At 41.6% G+C, this 23,300-nt stretch overlaps 1 protein-coding gene across 1 annotated transcript in view; it reads left to right on the top strand.

Moving 5' to 3' along the window:
- Positions 1 to 21,455, top strand: part of ctnnbl1 (catenin, beta like 1) — a 53,067-nt gene extending 31,612 nt beyond the window's left edge. Inside the window, exons 14-16 of the mRNA XM_023406600.2 lie at positions 12,164 to 12,301; positions 13,441 to 13,513; positions 20,741 to 21,455. Of these exons, the coding sequence (XP_023262368.1) occupies positions 12,164 to 12,301; positions 13,441 to 13,513; positions 20,741 to 20,829 (300 nt within the window). The 3' untranslated portion in view covers positions 20,830 to 21,455. The remainder of the gene's footprint in view (positions 1 to 12,163; positions 12,302 to 13,440; positions 13,514 to 20,740) is intronic.
- The last annotated feature ends 1,845 nt before the right edge of the window (positions 21,456 to 23,300 follow it).

Genomic DNA, 23,300 nt, shown 5'->3' with positions numbered 1-23,300 from the left:
ATTCGTCCACAAATCAGCGCCAAACGACGTTAAAACAGCCTTTAATCTTAATAAGCCTTTCTTATAAAGGTGCTGTTTGGACTTGGGTGCAGTTCAGTTGTTGTTGCTGTTGTTGTTGCTGTGCAGTAACATGCACCATTAAACAATGGACCAAAAAGTCTCCAGGTATCACATATACAAAAATAGGAACAATAAATAGTAAAAATAACAATGCTAATTTTACATTCTGCTGAGATTAGTACAGAGTAAATAATTTACTATGCATGTGTCAGAGTGGCTACAGAGACCATGGACAATATTTACTAAGTATTTATGGCCATTTTTTAGGAGCTGAAAAGCCTAATTGTGTGTGTGTGAGAGAGTAAAATGTGAAAGTAAAGTGTTTTCCTATATGTATTTTAAATTTCTGTTACGTTTCTGTTCAGAGAAATTTATTGCAGCTGATTTATCACTGCTGCAGAGATAATTCTGACATTCAACGTCTAGTCAAAGCCGTTGCAAAATCTACGGCACTGTTTTTATCTGACAAACACAGAGCGAGAGCGACTGTAGCCAGGTGGAGACAGGGAGGGAAAGAGACGGCACAACAGCACAAGAGCAGCGATGCAACAGCCTTTTTATTTTTCATACAACTTATCCTCACTATTTCCCACAGGTCACCACTGCCTATTTTTTCCTGACTGTTAATGGCTCATAGCAGCTCCAGGCTGGTGTGAGTATGATTGAAGTGGCAGGTAATAGTTCTTATTAAATAGGCCGGGGATGTTTTCTGTTTACGGAAAAACGTCTAGTTGAAGGAGTTTAAAAGTCTCACCAATAATCTCCCACTGATTTTTCATAACTTTCTCAAACACTAATCCTCCTGGTGAGCTGACGACATCTGGCCTTTTTAACTGGTGTTTCCTCACACGCAGTTTTCCTCTTGCAGGATGAGTGCACTCTTGTAGTTTCAAAAGTATCTTCTCTTCAAACGATTTTCAGCAGCAGAAAACATTTTCTTTTGTTCTCATTTACGTTCCAGCACAACACACACATCAGAACAGTCATCAGATCAGATTTTTGCAAAACTTGTTAATCAGATGAACTGAAGCATCTGTAGTTTGGGGGATTCAGAAACAGCTTTATGTAAAAAAAGAAAACGTATACTGTATATATATATAGATATATATATATCTATATATATATATGTATGTGTTGATTACGTTATTCATATTATAGTGTTCATATTTTATTTGCCAGCAATGTGTTTTGCTGGACGACGTCACATTGAGAGCTGCAAAAATGAATCGATCAGTCGATCAGCAGAAAATTTATTCTGATGATTGATTCATCATCCCAGCTGCTCAGTTGTGAGGATTCGATGCTTTTCTTTGTTGTATATGATGGTAAACTGAACACTTTTGGGTTTTGGGCTGTTGCTCGGATAAAACGAGGATTTAGAATATATCTGTTTGGGCTCTGGGAAATTACAACGAACAAATATTTTTTACATAAAATAGTAATTGATTTATTTGAGAAAACAATGAGCAGAGTAATCTTTTTTTCTTCATTTTTTTTGACCAAGTGCAAATATCAGCCATAAACCAAGGATAGTTCAATTAGCATTAACCACAGTGTAGCTCTCATTATTGCTGAGCCGGTTGCAGCTTATCATAAAATGTGCTCTGGAGAAAAGGTCCGTCCCCTTAAGTCATATTTACTGTGGTATTGAGTCTTGCGGGTCTTACGAACAAGTCGTTCATTGAAACAAATTAACCAGCTTACTAAAGAGGTGATGACCCTCTCACTTTGTTGTGGTCACTACTGTAATGAAGAACTCTGGAAATAAGTGTAAACAAGTGATTCATTTTAAGGAAAATACATTTTAAGAGTTTCTCTTGGGTCTAATTTTTCTATGAACCTTAAAATCAACCCGCAGAGGAACAGAAACAACAGGAACAATAACCTTCCATTACAATGGTCACAGACAAAAACACAGACTCCAATCCCATCACACATTTGTGGTTTTCTTTTATCACCCGGTAGATAAAAGAAATTCAAATTGCATTACAGATGCTCAGATATGAACGACGATCCCGGTTATAAAGGGTTGCGGTTGTGTCGTTCATTTTTGGTAGATAAGATGTGCAGTTCCACACAGTGTCACATCCAAAGCCACGAGGGAAGAGACCCAAAAAATAAAAAACATCACACTCCTGCTGATAACAATATGACAGTTTACGGAGGAATGGAAAACTTGATAGGTGTGTGTGAGGCCCCTATTGAGCTGTCTGCATGTGAGTGTGTGTGATTGTGTGTGTTTGTGTGTGTCAGTGTGTTGAGCTGTGGGCTAGACAGACTGATGGAGGGATACAGATAGAGGGTACATGGTCAGATGAGGGGGGGCGGGGATAATGGCTTCAACAGAGAGAGAAAGACCATCTAAGAAAATAAAAAAAGCAGAGAGAAAGATACTGTAAATATCAGGACAGGAAGTACAGTTACATGAAGAGGAGTGGATTTTTTCAGAAAGGGAAATGCAGGGAAAAGTAGAAAGAGGAAGAGAGAGGGATGTCAAGTGAAAGAGGGAATGATGAGGGGGAGGGAGAAGTGGGTGGAGACAGATAAGTGTGAGATTCCTATCTAAAGATGACAGCAGATTCATTTTTCAGACAGACATCGTGGTGGGATCGTCAAGAAAAGGCCAGACAGTTTGACTCCCCCCCCTCCTTTTTTTTTTCTCCCTCCCATCCCCTCCTCTTCTCTCGCCCCATCTCCTCCCGTCGCTCTCTCTCTCTCTCTCTCTCTCTCTCTCTCGCCACTTCCTCCGGGATGACAGAGTATGACTTTGTGATAACCTGGTGATAAGGAACCTTGTCTGTGTGTGCCACTATCTTTGAAGCCACACGGTTTAGCTTTCCCGAGTTCAGAGCCGTTCTGTGAGCCGGGCACATGTGAGGTGGGAGGTGATAAAATACCCATTTGTGGCGAAGCAACACTATTCTATTCATTATACACTTAAAAAAAAAAAAAGCATCTTAATCAGTATTTACCACCCACTGCTTCCAGCACACAGCTCGAAGAGCATGTAGAACCTGCAGACTCCTGGCACTATGCAAAGACATGAATATTATTATTATTATTATTATTAACTTACTATATACGACCGGACTCATGTCACAGTAATCCCAGTACAATGCGCAGAACCTGCCGACAGACAAATAATGTGATAGATACTTAAATTCTTAACGCCTCAATTTGTTGCACAGATTTATAGATTAAAGATTGTGTTTAAATTTAGGGGGAACCACTCTTAAAATAAATTCGGTCGACTCCAGTCCGCATTTCGAAGTGTCCTTGCGCAAGATACTCAACCCCAGTTGCCTGTATGGTAAATAAGCGCTGCATGAATGTGTGTGTGCATGTGGCTATGTAAGAGCAGTAAATTTACTATCCCATTTAGATTACAAATTTAAATTACAAATATTCTACAAATATAACATGATGGCATCCTCACACCAGCAAGAAGTCAGGCACCTGTTGCATCTTGTTCTCCTCGTCTCTGAACAAAGTTCTTCATGACTCTGGCTGTATGTTTTCGGGTCGTTGTCATGCTGCAGAAGGAATTCAGAAAACTTTTAAACATTTAAAGTTTTGCACAGTAGTTTACGTCAGGCAGAACCTCACGGCCATGGATGTAGCAAGCATGAATCTGTCTCTGAAACCTCATAACCGCTGAAAGCTGAAAGCTGGACTAAAAACTACACTAAAATTACACTGAAATCAGCCAGTTTTGTCCCAGTCTTATTGAAACGACAGGAAAAAAATTGCCCCAGCGATTTCATACAGAGGGTGCACACACTTGTTGTAGCGTTTATCTGATTCCTGATCATGTCAACAGATCAATGATTTGTGTAGTTGAGAGACATTCGCCTGTAGCCTAGGCAAACCACGATGGATCCGGCCGATGGCAAGGCATATATTCAGCTATGCGTGAGTGAAAGTATTAAGTATTAAGGATGGCGAACAAACATGTTAGCATCCTGATATTAGCATTTACATTAAAAGCATAAAAACAGCCTTCCATGCTTTATATTCCTCAATGATGATTGTTTGTATTGTAGTGATTTCACATTTTGTATCTTGTATTTACATTAACAGCAAAATCTGTGGTTTCATTCCCTCTACAGCTCTAAAACTGAAAAACACCCAGATGATATTTTAGGTCTGTGCGAATCAAAGCTTCCACCAAATGTCACGTTAGGTTAAATAACACGATAAAGACGCCAACCCAGTTCTGTCCAGCGCGCCTCCGCTGAGTTGGCTGCCGTCAGCAGCGGCGTTTTATCTCTCTCTCTCTCTCTCTCCCGTGCCTTTTGGTTTTCCCCAGTTAAGCCTGTTTTTAAGGGGCGGTAAGCAAAATGTTTTTCCTCTGCAACATATTATCCACAGATTTCTCGGGAGGATAGCGAAGAAAAAGCTGCTGCTGCTTTTTCTCTGCGTCTCCAGCCCAGTCGCTTTAATAAGCTGCTTATTTTCCTCCCACCTTGGTGTCTCTCTTCTCTCCTCCCTTTCTATCCCTCTGATTCTCTCCACCTTAAAGCTGCTTTTTCCATCCAACTATATTTCTCATTTTTGACTCGCCTCCCTCCTCTCCTCTGTTTCTCTCACCCCTCTTTTCCTATCTGTTATTCAATAACCATTGCTGGTCCCATTAATTTTCATCTCCTCTCTTTCTTTACGTTGCATCTTCCCTATTTCCTTTTCTTGCTCGTGATCCACTCAGTCGCACCATTTCTCCTTTCTCCATCTTTTCATGCACCTTCCCGCCTTCATTTTTCTTGCCCCCACATCATCTCCTCCCTCCTCCATCCTCTCTTTCCTTCCATCATCTTTTTTCCTATTTCTTCTCTCCTTCTTCTCCTCCCATCTAATGTTGCTGCTTTCACCTCACCAGACCTTGTTTCTGCTCTTGGCTTGTAGGTAACAGCTCTGGGAGATTGATGAAGCTCAGCAAAACATGGCGGAGGCCAACCTCAATACTGTAAAATGCACAGCAGAGTGCACTTTCCTAGCACCTTGAGAACCCAGTTGAGTGTGTGTGTGTGTGTGTGTGTGTGTGTGTGTGTGTGTGTGTTTGTACAGCAGAAATGGCTTGGTTTAGCATTGCTGACAGCAGACCTTTTCAAATAAAGTCTGTGTTAAGTTTGGATTGGTTTTACACCTTGATGTGACATATTTAGTTTTCCCAAGAGTAAGTGCGCTCTCTCTCTCTCTCTCTCTCTCTCTCTCTCTCTCTGAACTTTGCTTGTCTGTGTCACAGCTCGTTTATCGTCCCTTCATCTTTGCTCTGTCTTCTCTCAATTTTCCTCATCCATCGTTCCTTCCATCAGAAGTCACCGTTCATTCATTTAATTTAGGATGAGGGTGTGCATTAAACAGCGGTGTGAAGCCGCTGTGAAATTTGGTTCTGAAAACTCCAGCCAGGTTTATTGGTTTATTAAAACCAATTTCATTTTAATTAAAAATTGGTCAATTAAAGAGTTTTCACCTCGAGGCCGGGTTCTTCTTCTTGGATTGCACCAAGATGCCTGAAAATGTCTCAGTCCTCCTGAAAAAACTTAAACTTAATTTCACCTATTTCCTACAAATTATGTTCACATGCATCTAATTTGTAATGGCTAATAAGTTTCTGAGGAAACAATAATGTTATTTGCACCAGACAATTACATTACCAGGCGATGTTTTATTCCAGGGCAGGAAGCAGTAACAAGTTGTATAGAGCAGGATGGGGTGGGATTCAGACACACAGCATAAAGTGCATGATAGTGACACCAGAGACCGGAGTTCACATCTTGTCTCCTCCTTCAAGTCTTAACCAAGACCGCATTCATTCTCAACCTCAACTGAGGGGTTTGACCTTACCCTGTTTGAGCTGCTCACATCACATGTTGTTTGGAAGAAAAATTAAAACAGCAGCGGTGAGCATTTTACAAACATGCACACACACAGTCTTAAAAACTCTTATATACACTAATGAATTGGTTGCCAGTGAACTAGACGAGGATGCAGACGCAGCTGTGACGTGCATCGTTTAGTTGTGAAACAATGATGTTATGTTATGTAATCGCTGTTTCTACAGTGACAAGTTTACCCAACATTAGTCAACTAGAATTAGAAAAACCATACGATCAAACATTAGACTTCCATGAATAGTTTCGTCATGTTGAGAATATTACAAGCGAGCTTTCATTTCCAGCAGCCATTGTTGAAGCAGCACAGGCTGTCCAAGATTAATAGGTTGTTTTTTTATCATGTTTCTTTTCAAACGCATCCCAAATAAAGAAACTGTCACAAGAGTGAGTGATGAATGAAAGGATGTTTTGCTGCCTTCTCATCTTTTCTAGGTGATGATAGCCAGACAGAAAAAAAGAATCATTTAATTCACCGTGAGGCTCAGAGGCTACCGGCAGCTATGGTCAAAGTTTTAAGGTGGAATCTTTTCCTTAAATGTCAATATGGCAGCTTTGACCATTTTGTTGCATGACACTTTAGTGGTGATTGGATCTTCAAGCACATAAAAAGAAGTGCATGAATTTCAAACAGATTATCTAAAGATCCTAAAAAAAATCACTGTATATGTACAGTATAATGTATAATGTTAATGAAAAATATTATCTGGTTGGTAGCCAGTGCTAATCTATTATATTTGGATGCAATTAGTTGTACATGCAGTTGGTTTATCAGGCATAAGACTTGAGGTGAACTACAGCGAAATGACTTTTGTTTGTATGTGGAGATGGATGTTGAAACATGATTTCCATGAGTTGTGAGACTTCTGTTATCAGCGAAAAGAAAGAATAAAAACAAGAGGAAAGGTGTGAGGCAAAATGAGTGTAGTTATAGTTCAGGGTTAGCCCCGTTTGGGACTGGATAAGAGATCCGAGTGGAAAAGGTCAGGGGAAAGTGGCTGCTCTTTATCAGAAGTGGGGCTGTTAAATAGACGCACATTTGCCATATTGACCAATTAGTCTTTGTCCTTGAAGTCTTTTCTTTTGTAAAACCAAAAAAAAAACAGTTGGAAAACACTTCCAATAAAGCACAAATCAGCTTCGTGTTGCTTGTCCCAAGTTTTCTGTTGTGGTGGTGTCTTCGCCTCATTGGCTCTGATCTGACCTGGTATCAACATGCGTCTCCAGTCATCTGCTGCGCACAGCTCTACAATGAAATAAAAGGCTTTAGTCATTTGAAGTGGTAAAATATTTTCATTCATTATGAAACTGCAGCGGGACTAATCAGACTGCAGGAGAGGACGTCAAAAGGAGTAGGCGGTCCTTCAATGTGGCCCTGACCACCTCTGAATGTGGTCTGAGTGATCGGATCTCAAATGCGTCTTGGGTGCGTTCACACCTGAACTCAGAGTTGTCCACATGCGATCGGATCACCCGAGACGGATGTGAGCACGAGGTCTGAACTGGGCCATTGTGATGCTGTAATGAGCTCATTATTGCCCCCTGAGGCCGTGACAGTTGGTAAGAACAGCCACAAGGGGCAACAATGAGTAAATACCACATTGAAAACAAACTTCGACTTATACTTTAATAAAAAAAAAATTTAAATAGGAGAAAATAATTCAAGGATGAGGACTAACAGGTTGGTTTGGCTTTAATTTGTTTGTTTAATCTTTCTCTATTTTTTTTTTTTGCCTCGTCTTGGCAGTTTGAGGGGAGCGGTCAAAGATCAGGACTGAGAAACAGCTCGAGACTCAACACAGACAAACTCTGTTGGATTAAAAGTTCTGTTGGAAAGAGTTCAGCACAAACTGAATGTCATGGTGGAGCAAGTACCTCCTCCCTCCTGGGAACACCGCTGCTTTGATTTGCCCCACTCTGTGAAACAAATGCTAATTGATGTGCACCCCAAGCCACAGGGCTGTTGTTTCTTTTGGAGATTATCATAACTTGAAATCAGCATGTTGTCTCCCACTCTCACAAAGTTGTATTTTTTTTTCCTCAAAGTTTGCCTCATTATCAACCTCTCTGTCTCGGTTTTTAATGAGGATATCTAACCTCTCTCTTCTTGGTGTTTGCTTAAGCTTCATAAAGAGCATTACGTCCTACACACACACACACACACACACACACACACACACACACTCACACACTCTCACATACTCTCATATACAGAGTCACAGTGGGTTTTTGCAAAGTGCTGACAAAGAAATAACTTTAATTCTGCATCTAAGCATCCCAGCGGAAAAGAAAGCACATGAATAACAACCATCCACAAACATCACACACACACACACACACACACACACATACACACACACACACACACACATACACACACACACACACATACACACACACAAAGGAAAGACAAACACATTTTCAAAACTAAATACTACATTAAGGAACACAAACCCAGATGAAGGTTCTCATTGAAAGACGCACAATATTCATACATACTGTGTGTCACACACGGGCACGAACGCACATGCGAGGTTTCCAGTACACGCATCCAGCACTCGTACCGCACAACACAGGCTTACATAAATCATACACACCCCATCACACAAACACACTTGCACAATGCAGCTGAGTTACAGTAGAGGGACAGAGACTGAAAATCGCTGCTTATTACTTTGTCTGTACTGTAGCCAGGCTGCCAGGCTCCCCTGAGGTTGCAGTAATTGACTTGTCCAATCCCTCCTTTAAACACGTTATTCTTTCTCTGCTTCTTCTGCCCGGTGTTTGCCAGAGGGACCGAGCTGCCACACAAAAGATATTGGCCGCAATGTCAAAACTCACAAATGGACAAAACTCCGCAGCTGTAATGAATACTGCCACACAGCCCACATCTGCTCGGGTTTTAATGTCCCAAATGTCCATTTCTGCTCCTCACAATAATGAATATTTAATGCACTTATCATTGTTCAAAACCCTCCACTCCCTGTGCAGATTCAAAGATCTGGCTTGATTCATCATGTGTGTTGAACATCTTTTTCTCTATTCCATTAAAGGAAGGCTCCCCGGAGGGTGCAGCAATTGACCCGTCTAAGACCTTTATTTGAAAATCTTTCTCTTTCTTTTTTCCCTTGACGAGTGGCCTAATAGGAGGAGGAGTTACTGCAGGCGTCAAGGGTTACAGAAGTAAATGTCTGGCATCAACTAAGACTTACAATTCTGGATTTGTTACGGCTCGGATAGGTCATCTTAATCCTCTCTGTGAGCTTACCTATGGTTACCCATAACACCCTTATCCACGCAGGGTTGTGGATGCGTTTACGTGTATTGTTGCAGGAGCATAAGTCCAGCTTCAGGCTCACAGGTTATCATGGCACCTAGAGACATCTGACAGACCAAACAGACGGACGACACATGACATTTCTCAGACACTAAGAGATGATTCATGATGTTCATAACATAAACATGTAGTATTCTTAAATTATCCGGGAGACACCTGTGTTTCTATTTTGAGGAACAAAACATAATAATACAGGGTTCAGTTACTTGCTTTTTTTTTTTTTTTAAGAGACTTTGACCTCAACACCGGCTGGGAAGAGGTCATAGTTGTTGACCATTGAATCAGTGGGGAGCTGAAAAAGATCAAAAAGGCCAGAGACCATCCTCGACAATTGGCAACTGAGAACCAGTTCCAGTAGAAAACCGGTTCCAAATTGTCCCAACCATCAGAAGCATATGACTCAGAGATGATCAGTTCCTTTTATCCATCCTGGTGTGTTATTCTGACATTTTACACGCCTGGTTAGCATCTTCCAATAGTCTGTATGCGAGGCGTTGAGGGAGCATCTGTAAACTGTAGTGTTCATTTTTATGGGAAAGCAGTTTGGACTCCTCTTTGTATGATTGATGTTGACATTACCGTGTTGCCTCGATGTTTTACCTTGCTCTCAGAATTAATTTCTGATTGCTGACACACCTTGTAGTCTATCCTACTGTATTTCCTCTAATCTCACCAGTACACACATCACAGACCAAGCCGCAGTCACATTGTTTTATACGGTTGTGATAAAGTCCCATTCCCCTGCAGCTGATAGTCGGACGGCTGTAATGGAAACCTGTGGATATGCAGTAATTGAGTTGTCCAAGACCCTCTCAGAAAATGCCCCTGGCTCTCCTTTGCAGTGCTGGCCAACGAGCAGTAATGAGGATGACAGGAAATAGACTTCTGGTGTGAAACAATGAGAGAAAAAATGCAAACGCAGCAAGCACGGTGTGTGCTGCACATCTGTGTGTGTGCGCGTGTGCGTGCTGTTTTCCACTCTCCCTCAGGGGTCACATGTATGTATTGTGTCCCATCACATCCTGTGTTTTGTATCTTTGCTGAAGTTGGATTGTGAGATTTGTGTAACTTTGCCTCAAGCTACTGTATTGGCTCTGAATAATGAGCTGAGTTGTCCTGGAAACTGAGATAATCTTTTCTCCTACAGGAAGTAGTGGAAACACAGTTTACATTCAAATAGCTTTGTTTCAAGTTTTTTTTTTTTTTTTTTTACATATTTAATGGCTGCTAGTTGACAACAAGGCCGAGCGCTGGGAATATTTTACAATGCGATAAGTCTCCGCTTTGTAATAAGACAGAATTCTGGGCCAGTGTTTTACCCAGAGGACACAGAGGAGACAAATGCCCTACATTCAGCTTCTATTAAAGGTTCTTGTTGTTAATTATCTGCATTGTTTTGCATCTTTTATAACCTACAGTTGACATTGTACAGTAGGCCTTTGTTCTAAAGTTGTATCTGCTTGTTTTCTCATCTCTCGGGATGAAATCATTAAAGCAGGATGAAATCCTGCTGTCAGAACCCAATGTCACAAAAATGGATATGTTGTTTGTTTTGTTTTGTTTTTTGTCCCAGCTCTGCAACCTGCAGCTCAAATGGTTTTCCCAGAATAGTCTCGTACTGTAGTCCTCAAGAGCTGCCCTTTGATTGAGGCATGTTAATGAGCTGAACTTAACAGCTATAATTGGGTTTTACAGTGTAATTGATCTTTAAGGACAAGGCCTTTTGAAAGTTTTAATTTTCTCTGAGATTAAATCATTGGGATGTAAATGTCATGTGTAGTACCCTTTAGCTCGCGCTGAAAGCTATTTGTTTTCATTAGGAACGGTTTGAAAAGTCGCCCTTTTTTCTTGATTTACTGTCACATACTGGAGCACGTTTGCTTTTTCTGTCTAGTACTGGGCCGTCCTTTTGTAGACTGAAACAAATGCATGATTCACATATAGTTGATACAGAATTTCTTAGGTAGGTTTGCAGCATGTAGGTTAAATGTGTTAGTTAGTAGTCAAAACTGACCAGGAGAACTCTATTGGGAAATGTTAATCCTTTGGTTAATGTATGTAATATTCTATAAAATCCATTAGATAATAGTAAGAAATTATTTTTAAGTTCAAAGTTTTGACCAAAAATCATTTATGATGGAACGTTAACAATCACAAGTTTACTACTGTGTGGCAGAATGCTACAGAACTACTCCTCCTACATCTTTCAGCCTGTGTCTTTAAATTAGCAAATGATCTAAATTTAAAATGATCTAGATCTAAATTAAAAAGCTAAGATTTTAATGTAAAGCGGCATCATCAGCTTTGCCTTCCTCACTGCAATAACTTGTGCATTGTTTACAGCCTTAACAGAATATATCTTCCTATTGTTCATGCACAGAAGTAAAACTGTGTGACAGCCAAACACTTAACACACTGTCTGTTTATGTCCCACTCCAATGGTTCACACTCCAGACTCCACTCTCCCACTCAGGTCTGCTTCTTAATCTCTAATGATGATTAATGTGGGCTGTGTGCGTATTGGCAGCACTGTGTTATTGGCATACTGACAGGGTTGTTAAGATGGATAACTATGCAAGTGTGTGTGTGTTTGTGTGAATGTGTACCCGCCTCCCTTCTTTTTTGCAGCTACGCTGTGAAATCAATTGATTTGTGTCTGGTCAATGGAGAAAATGGATTTGTGGAAAACGATGAAAAACAACACCTAAATTAAACTTACTCTCTGATTTTTTTTTGTTGAATCTAAAGTGTGCAATGAACAAGAGGAATCCTCTATAAAAAACAGTAAATTGGGATTTGTTCACTCGTCATGCATAAATGCATGTTCTCTTTTTATGAATGTGCTGTGCCTTTTTGTGTGTGTGTGTGTGATCAGGAGATGGTTCGTCGCGGGGAAATCCTGGACGACAGCATGGAGGACGAGTTCTACCTTCGCCGCCTGGATGCCGGACTGTTTGTCCTACAGTTGATCTGCTACATTATGGTGGAGATCAGCAACTCTGGGATCTCACAGGTACACAAACACAAGCACACACACACACACACACACACTGACTGACTGGTTTGCCAAATTAGTTCCCTTTCAGATTAATTATTGTTCGCACATCTGATCAGACAGGCTATAAAAGCAGACAGGAGTCAGATGGTTTTTATGGGCACTGCAGCCAAGTGGCTCATTCACTTCACCACTAATCTGGGTTTCACTGGACGCGGTGACACTTTTGTGTGTGTTTAAGACTGGACCTGCAGTTTAAATAGCTGCAGTCCAGCCCTGCTCACCTCATGCTTTTTTAGGGAATAATAATAAATAAGTTGCCCCTTCAAATTCCAGTTCAGATATTTGTGTGACGCCTCCCATCTGATATTGATGCCAATCTGAGTTTTTGAGTAGGGAAATATGAACTTTAATGATACTGTGGGTATTGTGAATTTTTTTTTTCATGTATTCCAAAGAGGATAAAACACTTTTTGGAAATGTTTGTGAAAACAGCCTCTGAGTGGGTGTTTGCCGTGGCAGCAGCTGACTGACACCTCACAGCTGTTGCTGCCTGGGGACATGCTGTCAGTTTCTGTGGCGCGCTGCTGTCAGGAACACATCATAACCTACGAACATCGAAACAAGACCTTTTTTTATGTTTTTTTTATTTTATTCTTAACAAGCTCTCACGGTGTTGGCCATCCACTGTTAGCGAGTTAAGACAGCTGTCAGGAGGACCTATTGTGCTGTTATTGTATTTCATTCTGGAAACAGAAACTAGCAAGCTTAGCTAAGTTGCTTCCACTCAGAAAGTGGAAGCTAGTTAGCTAAGCTTGCTAATGTTAGTACTGATTCCCACTTGCTGTTGCCTTTTTCATGTTATTTCAACACCTGCTGAGTCATGGTTGGCATCTTCCACACATGTAGCACTGCGTGTGTCCCACATTATAGAAAGTAGGAGGGCTAGCTAGTGTTAGCTGTCTGGGTCTTGTTGAAGGTGATGTCAAACAACCAGACTGTCAAAACTTTGTTTTTGATAATTGAATAAGATCAAGTAAGGTCCAAACAATCACTGAGGATAAATACACTGATTTATTATCAAAAGTGAATTTAAATTTCAGTTTGACTTTAAATCTACGGTGTGTTTTAATGATCCTCTTTTTCTCTGCATTTAGCTGCAGCAGCGAGTTCATCAAATCCTCAACCTCAGAGGAGGCTCCGTCAAAGTAGTACGCCACATCATGAGAGGTGAGTCATTTTCTTTTCTTTAACACAGCAATTTCTGAAATAAAATATAGCTCGCAATTGACCAGCTTTAGTAACAAACAAACAAACAAAATGCAGTGTATTGTAATGTGGGGGAGTATTAGTATTAGTACAGTTTAACGTCATAGTCGTGCTGTGCTCTTTCCTCTGTTGCTCTGTGTTTTTCTTTCTAACAGAAACTCGTTCTCACTCACTGGTTAATGGATTCCAGTCAGTTTTACTTCACTGTGCTTTCTCGGCAGTAATCTGCTGTTACTGAAACTCGCTTCTCGCAGGTGTTTCACGACACTGCTGGGGCCTTTTAATGTGAAACATATGGAGGAATTGTGAGAAAATGAACCCGACTTCTCACTAAAATAAGATTAAATGTACTTACATAATGAGGCAGTTAAGAAATAAAGGCATTCTTAATAGTCTCAAATAAAGGCCTTTGTTCAGTTAAGGAATGTAATTTTTATGGTTTAAGCAGAGACATCACCTTATGTCCAGTTACTGTTGAAACATGTTAGCAAAACAGTATTTTTTACGCCTGGCCTCCACACTGCTCCAGAGTTTTCGAGCCCCTAAAACTGAGACTTTTGGAAATGCTGCTGGTTCTGCTTTACTTTACAAACTCCAGGGTTGCATTGAGGTCTGGACGAGCAAAAACGAAGACCAATAGAAACAATGACATGGTCGTCCACTGTCGCTCCCTGATTGGGTTTTATCAGCCTCGACTAACAGTGGTGAAAGCAACATGGATAACGAAATGGCGGCATTGCTAACCTTGTTGTCTTTGCTAGTTGCTGTCGCACAGTTAAATTGTCCATTTTAATGCTACAACTGCCTTAGCTCTTCCTTGCATTTTAATTATTTGTGATATGGAGCTAAAATGGTCGTCTGGATTGAGATTGTTTTTGTTTTAAAACACGATCTTTAAAATGAAAATATATTAGAGTGGATGTTGCCTAAGTAAGAGTTTAGTGTCTGATTCCGACTATGGACCCCTCTCACGTCTACAGGTCGGCCTGGCAGTGGCACCAGAAACATAAATGCCTCACTACGGAGTGAAATAGAGCAAATAAAATGTTTAAAGAGATGTATTTTGTGGAAGGGACAGTAGCTGCCCCTACAGCTAAATCAGTTTGTCTTACTTTCGGAGAATCTTTATTGACACATTTCTTAAAATCCTGTTTCAGAGTACTTGGCAAGGAAGCAACTTTTTGGGGAAATGTTGGTATAATCACTGCTCTTTAGCCGTGGTTGTCGTTTGATAGCGAGCCCATGCTGTTCGCCTGCCAAAGTGGGTGTGCTGGGTTATAATAAAATACTATGAATAATGTCATTCTTACTTATTCTGTGGGAACAAAGAAACAGACTTGGGTCAACTTTGAAACTGGGTTGTCAGAACGCATCTCTCTATTTTTTTTAAGATTGAGTTGAGTTCTTTATCTCAACCAGTGTTTTGTGCAGGCTTCTGTTGAATACATCCCTCCTTTGTGCTGGTCACACTGTCCCCTGCCTATGGAGACCTACTGGAGCAGAGGAACAGAGGAGGATATAGGTGATAATGATGGTCCTGAAAATCGTTAAATACAAAATTCAGTTGGAGAAGTAATTTAATTCTAAAGATATTGCAGCAATAAACAAACACAATAAAAATCCAGCATCTGATACATCCAAGTAGAAGTGTATAAACAGGTGTTTATGTGCTTCTTATTCACATTACCTGTGTACAAATGGTAAAACAATGCACAGAAATACATCCTGGCATGTGAATACGCATTATAATTTGATCGTATTGTCAGTGTGAGAGGAGCAGAGTCTGTCATTCACCACTTCTTTTCCCCCCCGTCCCAAAGATTTCCTGTCCTGCCGTACTTGTTTTCTGTTTGGTTTTCAAAGACCTAGCAGGTGTGTTATTTTCTTCCCGGTGTGACATCCATCCTTCCTGTATCATTGTCGGATAAAGCTCGAGGACGAGGCTCCATTCACACACCCCCCTGGCTCTCAGTGGCATGTAGCACTGAAGATAGAGCCATCCGTCACGCATGGCAGTGCCAGCAAGCATGGCAATTCTCCAGCCCTCACTGTGTGTGTGTGTGTGTTTGTGTGTGTGTGTGTGTGTGTGTGTGTGTGTGTGTGTGTGTGCGGGAATGTGTTTTCAAATGTGTATTTGCTTTTGTTTTCATCTGCATATTTGCATACACGTGTGCCTTACTTCTCTGCGTAGTTTCCATGATGTGTTTTTACCTACTAACAAGATTTGTTTTGTTGTGTGTGTAAATGTTTGCCTGTAGCATGTCTGCATATTTATGTGCACCTTGTTTGCTTCTATCTGCATATTTTTCTTTTTCATATTAACATCCCTTTGAGAGAAAATATATGCAGGTATGAACATGTTGAGTCTGTTTCCTTTGTGATACAGTTTGCAGACTGTATTCATGTCGGCCCTCGCATGTTTTCACATATTAATGTGCATGTTGCGTGAGCTTGTCCTTGCATGATCTTGACGTATATGTATTTGTCCTGCATTGCGATTGTGTTTATGTGTTGAGGACCGTGTGTATGCATCTGTAATGGTATGGTGCTGTTGCATGTGTACGTCCAATAGCATCTGTGTGTGTGTGTGTGTGTGTGTGTGTGTGTGTGTGTTTGGCTCGTGGCGCATGCCCTCACCCTTTTCATTAGGCCGCGCTGTGAAGCCCTCTCTCATTTCAAGTGCCTCAACTGGTCAATGTGAAACTGCAGTAAAAGGTTAAGCACATGCAAAGTGTGTCGCCGGCTCTGATGTCTTGACCTTAATGGCTTTAGTTCTCTGAATGAGAAGCAGCTCTGCAGGAAGGAAGGCTTTGCACAATGGAAAGAAGAACATTGATTTCACTAATGCTGTGAAAACCTGGGGCAAGGTTTTCCACTTAAGAAACTTTAGGTAGATTATTTGACAGGTGGTTAGACTTGGCGTAATTATAAAGATTCATGTTAAACACTGTATGTTGCCTTCAAGGTAGTGCTAGTGGAGCTCTGAGAAACTGTATAAAGCATAGGAATAAAGGACATTCAGGTGATGTCAAATATACTTTCTGGTGGACTTGTTTTCTCCTTTGCCTCAGGGCTGGGTTAAGGTCTAACAGAATTAGTTGGTACAACATGTTGTCTGGCCTTGTCTGAGGCCCAAAGTGTTTTTAGCAGTTCTGAACAGTCACGCCGAGGCGGGGCGAAAAGCAGGCCATCACAGAGAGAGGGAGAAGAAGAACAACAAGACTTTCAGATGGTCTCTCCTGGAAGGCGTGAGGAATTAAAAAAGAAATCCCCCGTTAAAATGCGTTGTTTTTAACCAGTCTGACAGATGAGAGAGAGGGAGGGAGAACGGGGAACATAGGGATTGAGCGAAACCATGTGCTGCACACAGACGTAAAGTTTTAGTCATTTGAAATAATAAAATATTTGAGGTTCGTTTTGAAACTGTTGGGGGACTAATTAGACCGTGACAGAGGACGTCAGTGAAGTAGGCAGTTCTTCAACGTGGCCCAGACCACCTGAGTGATTGAATCTCAAATGCGTCTTGAGGCGTCTTGGGTGCGTTCACACCTGAACTTAAGAGTTGACGGATCACCTGAGACGGATGGTGATAGCAGGTTGACCCATCACGGTATGAAGGGGGGGGGTTCCAAATCTGCTATCCAACACTTAACTCTGGCTTGTTGGGGTCATAATCCAGCCCAGATCCATCATTTCATTTTCAGTCACTGTATGAATTTTTCATTTATCCTTCCTTGACACTTGAGCCACTGTTGAAGTATGACTTCTGATAGATGATCTGAATCATTAAAGGATAACTCTGGTTATTATTTTTATTTTTTATTATCAACAAATCCGATGAAGAGAGAAAAACCAGCCTGTGTAGAAAATATAATCAACACACAACCTGATCCTTTTCTCCAAAGATCCAAAATGCAGTTATAGTAATGAAGCAGTGCGTTACCCAATGCAATAGTGCAGCTCTTTTCTTTACTGGATACATAGGAAAAACTTGTTAATGCTGCCATTTCCTTTAAAAGCCTTGGAAACAGCTATTTAAAAAAAAAAAAAAAAAAAAAAAAACAGCTCAGCAGATGGCTGACTAAATGTGGCCATACAAATTAGCTGGTGATTCTTCTCAAGGTGTCCTTTTTATGTTTTGATGGTGGTATTTTAGAGACATCTTTGCAGTAGACATTATTTCACACCGCGTTCCTCCGATCTAGATATAAAGACGCAGTTTATCTCGACGTTGACGAGCATAATACGACTCAGCAGAAACCTCAGAACGGCTTTGATTTCTTCTCCGCCGTTTGTGTCAGTGACACTCAATGCCACGACTTCTGCGGTCGGATGAACATAGCACAGGATCATTTGTGCCAGCTGCCCTTTGTGCGGCTGGATCAGACCAGTTTCAGACTGGGTATATGGGTGTTTTAAATGAGCTGCTGTGTCCCAGCTGCAGCTGTAATCACACTCAAAGTCCTAGAGTGTGTCTCTACCCGGGGCTGCTGCTGCTGCTGCTGCAGAGACTGCTCCTGGAAACGATTCTCCTTGTACTCATGGCAGATCAGTCCCAGTCACTGACCTGAGTAATGGCGATGCTCAGTACTGTATTGTCCTCTGCCGTGTTGCCGTGGTGACAGGAGGAGAGAGTACCAGCATGCCAAAGAAAAGGTTCTGCAGAGAGTTGAAGAGTCACCGAATCTCTGACCTTTCCGTCTGTGTGGCTGACTGCATCACCATTTATAGACACGGAGACACACACACACACACACACACACACACAGGGACAATGACAGGCGAACAATGAAAAGAGTCTGTAGGTTTTCATGTTTTTGTTGAGTCACTCGCTCCGTTTCCCCTAACCTGCTTTTCTCAGTCAACCGTGAAATTCTGCCATTTTGTAGTTCACTAACATCCCACACCTCTGGGGATCACATTCAGATCCCCCCAGAGCTGCTGCTGTGGAAGCTGCATATCTCTGTGCCATGGTCCAAACCTACACCCCACACACCGCCCCACCCCCCCAAACTACTGCACTTACATTTTTATAGCTTATAACTCAACCCAGCTCTGTTCAGGTTATCCAGTGATGGAGTGACCTCTATTCTCCAGTCTGCAAACCTGTATCTCATGCATTATACTGTCTGCTGTCCATCCATCCATTACCCATACCGCTTATGCTTTTAGGCAAATTCCCAGCTGACGTTGGGCGAGGGCCAGGGTGACATACAGGCGACAAACAAGCATTCACGCCTACAGGTGATCTTAGAGTCACCAGTTAACCTAAACCTGCGTGTCTTTGGACTGTGGGAGGAAGCCGGAGTTCCTGGAGAGAAGAAAACACGAGGGGAACATGCAAACTCCACACAGAAACCTAGAACCGAACCTACAACCTTGTCATTGTGAGGCGACAGTGCTAACCACTCCTCCACCCTGCCGTCCTCTGTCTGCTTTCCTTACAGCTCAAATATGACTGATATTGCTCCTGACTTTAATACAAACCTGTCTGATTTATTCCTTTACTTCTGTCATGCAGTGATGGACGGTGGTCCAATTTTCAGACACCTTGTGTGTTTTTGTTTTTTTACTTTTTGTTTTTTTATCTTCTGCCACTTTATATTTCTCCTCAATGACATTTCAGAAAGAAACTTTCTTTCTTTTCCTCCACATTTGGCGGCTAGAGCCAATCCCAGCTGATGTTGGCCGATGGCTGGACAGGTTGCCAGCAATTTTAGAGTGGCTAATTAACCTGAACCTACATGTCTTTGGTATGTGGGAGGAAGTCGAGGAGGAAATCCACGCAGGCACGAGGAGAACATGCAAACGGCAGGTTCGAACCCAGAACCTTTTTTTGTTGTGACACGACAGTGTAAACCACCTGCAGTGATTTTTGAGCTTGTTATCAGTTGAGTACTTTTAAATGATAATTCCATTTGATCAAAATAAAACTTTTTGTAGTTTTGGCATCATTTCTATCTGTATTCACCAAGATACAGAAACTGTTGGAATCTGGTGAAGAAACTGTGGCGATGCTGAGAGCAGTGAGACAGTGAGAAAGGTTTGAAGCAAAGCCCCGGGTCAGTCAGGCTTATTTAGTGGAGAAAATGAAAGCAAACTGTAAAATTGTGAAACTGTAAAACAAAATCTCCTCTGTGTCTTTGACAGCCGTGTTTCATCCTAAACCCTGCGGGCTCTTGTCAGGAAAGCCTCCCCCACCCCTCCGTCATTCTTTCCTCTCTGCAGTGTCTCCCAGAGAAGAGAGTGGTCTTTTTCATCTCTCTGTCTCGACATCCCCGGGTTTAATGTGTGATCCCTGCCTCAGAGGCTGGCCGAGAGATGGAACAAATGCCCGCACTCCACCGGGTCTGCAGCAGCTGTAACTTTCTCTTTCTGTGCATTAGACTCACAAATCGACTTTGGGTTGGTCTCGGAGGCCTTGTGTGGGAGGCGAGACGCACAAAATGAAGGAAGCGCTCAGGAGGACGTGATGAAGTGCAATCACTGCACAATACACCTGGACTGATTACTGTTCACAGCCGGAGGACACAGGCGCTGTCCAGGGACGGCTCATGATATGACAGCACTTTTTCAAAGGAAACATCTTGTAATAGGAGTTTTGTTACAAAGTGATGGGCAGACTGAACTAGTACAGTCTAGACTGTAGTGAAAAGCTATTCAATGATGGCAATTCTTCACTGTCTTCAGTCGGCATTCTCCACTGTAGACAACCAGATATCAACACAATTTCAAAAGCGAGTGGGAGGAATGGGAGCTGCTGACGGGTTAACTCCTGTTAATGTTTGCTTATGTTTTTCTTTTACTTAGAAAAATCTATATTGTGTGTACATATTTGAATGTGGGCCACGTATGTGTCTTTACATCCAGTTGCTGTTCAAATACTAACATCTGTTTCTTTCCCTGCTCTCAGGGCTGTGAGAACACAAGGACATTCACCTTTTACTCCTTATTTTTGGTGACAAAGTGACTAGAGCTCATTCTACCGTCACTCTGAATAAGACTTTCAGGCAGATTCCCTATACCGTGTATTATTTTCCCGCTCACATTTATCTTCTGTTCGGCCATGGGGAGACGGAGCTCGTGAATTCCTGGCTCCGAGGATGTTCTCTGTACCTTCAAAAGTCAAACAGCCACGCCTGCGCTGTCAAGTCAACTAATCCGCCGACTTCTCTCCGTCTTTTGCAGAGTACGCAGAGAGCATCGGCGATGGGAAGAGTGACGAGTACAAAGAAGCTGAGCGGAAGAGGATCATGGACCTCGCAGACAACTTCTAACCTCTCTCTCTCTCTCTCTCTCTCTCTCTCTCTCAAACACAAACAGTATGTTCTTCCATGTGAGAACACTGAAATCCCTCAGTTTTGATCTGGGACCGACTGACCGTGACCTTGAGCCAGTGGTCTGTTTTTCTGTAACTAAAGTCAGTGAGGACGTTAACATGCAGAGCTACAAACCAAACCTTCATTTACTTATTTTCATTTTTTATCTTATAATCTTACCTGAATATTTGACATGCAATGTTCAGGAAAAAAAAAAAAGAAAAACAAACTCAGAATTACCGGAAAAAATGTTAATTAATTAGATGTTTTAATTAATTAAATCTTATTTATCCACTAAACACAATCTGTATACATCACAGGTAACTGGTTAAAATCCAGTGTAAGCGGTGCAAGTGAACGTGCTCACTGCAGAGCAGTTAAGTTTTGAGAGCAGAATATTGTAGATAAACTGACACAGTAAACAGGAGATGTGCTGTTTACTTTCTCTACTGTGTTCTTGAACTCTGCAGGATAAAAAAAAACAGACAGACCTTGCTCTCATCACTTTACCTGGTTTGTTTGTTTGTTTGGGATTTTTTTTTTTGCGTGTAAAATATTTTCAAATAAAAAATTTGTTAATAAAATCTTGATTGCGTGTTTGTTCTGTTTGATTAATGTCATGGTTTAGTGAGCGAGACTGGCAACAGCTTATTGATAACCGTCTGTGCACATGAATCTCATTATGCCTACACTTGTTTACCGTTGCACACAGGCACAGATGGAGACGACGAGCGCGTACATATCTGCAGCTTCCTGCACAGAGAGAGGATCCTCGCAGTGAGACAGACCTGTTTCTTATTTATTTGTCTGAACCCACCCACTGCTGGATCTCAGCAGCCTCCTGGAGCTCTCTTCTCATCAGTGTGGAGGTGTATTGTGGTAGAGCTGTACACACAAACAAACCCACTGCTTTATTCTGCCTGTGTTGTGCACAATACATCACTGTATCTTTGCTGTCTTTATCCTTAGGAGCGGGGGGGAAAAAAACTCCCAATTACTCGTGCATTTTAAGCGAGTGAGAGAGGAGACGGATCAGTGCAGAGGGGAAATGGAGGAGGATGTTTTGCAGAGACCTGTAGTAGTAAAGAGCTGACCCACTTATACTCAATTTATCCTCTATTTTTAGTTTGATCTGAATCTTTATGTCCTTTTCAGAGAACACGGTAGCTGTCAGACAAATTGTGCATTGGGAAAATGCCTAGTTTTCTAAATAATACATTATCTGATTAGAGCCAGCTTCAACATAAAGATAGAAATGATCCCCTGCCATCACTGATGAACTGCCACTGGTGCAGCACTCAAGCCTGATCTACCATTATATCAGTAAACTAACATTTGACTCAATAACGATAAAGTAAAAGTAAGAAAACATGTAAGTACATGTCATTTCCTTTCTCACACTGACTCACTTTTTATGTTTATCTGAGCACAGTGAGACCAGTTAAAGATTTCAGGCTGATTGGTTGGTTGAACATTAGGTTAGATTTCACTGGTTAACAGCTGGAATTCAGACTTTTATTTCCACTCGTTCATTGATCATGAACTGTCATGCTCAACGTCTAGGCCGACACGGCTGAGACGAATAAAGGAAAGTTTGAACGTCTACATTTCCTTAAAACACTGACCAAAACTTCACCTGCCAATATCAGCTGTGTGATATGCTGAGTGCAAAGGTCAAGAGAGAACTGTCAGTCTCAGTGGGCCTCATGCAAAAACATTTTCTTATCCAAGTTGAATGTTCCGAGTCGATTCCCCCAAACTCTCTTACCTGCACAAATTTGGCTTAAACAAACTGGAAAATTGTTCATTTCAGCCTGACGAATGCCACCTGTTCGTGAGCAGGTGCTCGTTTGTGCGATTTGATCACCAGCATAATCAATAGAAGGCTACCTGCTCTGCTTCATTTGAGGGCATTCACAAAGCCAGAACAAGAATTTCACACCGCAGAGCTTCAGGTGAGGCTGTCTGAAACAAGCTCGGCACATGTCTCGTTCGTCGCTACCAACCATAAATCGCTCGTACGTGCCACTTAAAAACAATCTTTCTGTACATGTGGTTCTTGCGTGAGACCCAAAGATGGTAAATATAGATCAGTGAGAGATTCACAATCTTCGGTTTTACCATCTAGTTTGACAGAGGCAACCTGAAGATTTTGTAGCTATGAAACTTAAGTGATGATAGATGGAGCCACAGGTGATGAATTGTCCACAGCATTAACAGCTGTTTACTCACTAGAAGAAACGTCATAGAAGAAAGGTTGCAGGTTTGGCATCAAACTTCCTTCCTCTTATCACCAACTGCTGTCTCCAGCGGTGGAAAGCAATGCCAATGTTGACTCTAGTCTCTATCGCGTCTTTTCTACTACCGAAGTTAGTTTCCCAACAGCGACTCACTGCAGCCTCCAATCTGCCCTGAAGACGCAGTGCTGC

The sequence above is a fragment of the Seriola lalandi genome, unplaced genomic scaffold (assembly GCF_002814215.2).
Source record: "Seriola lalandi dorsalis isolate HSWRI2012SDOR001 ecotype SW California unplaced genomic scaffold, Sedor1 jcf7180002054312, whole genome shotgun sequence".
NCBI classification, from domain to species: Eukaryota; Metazoa; Chordata; class Actinopteri; order Carangiformes; family Carangidae; genus Seriola; species Seriola lalandi.
The sequence above is the reverse complement of the archived record's forward strand: the minus strand, read 5'-3'. Positions and strand labels throughout refer to the sequence as shown.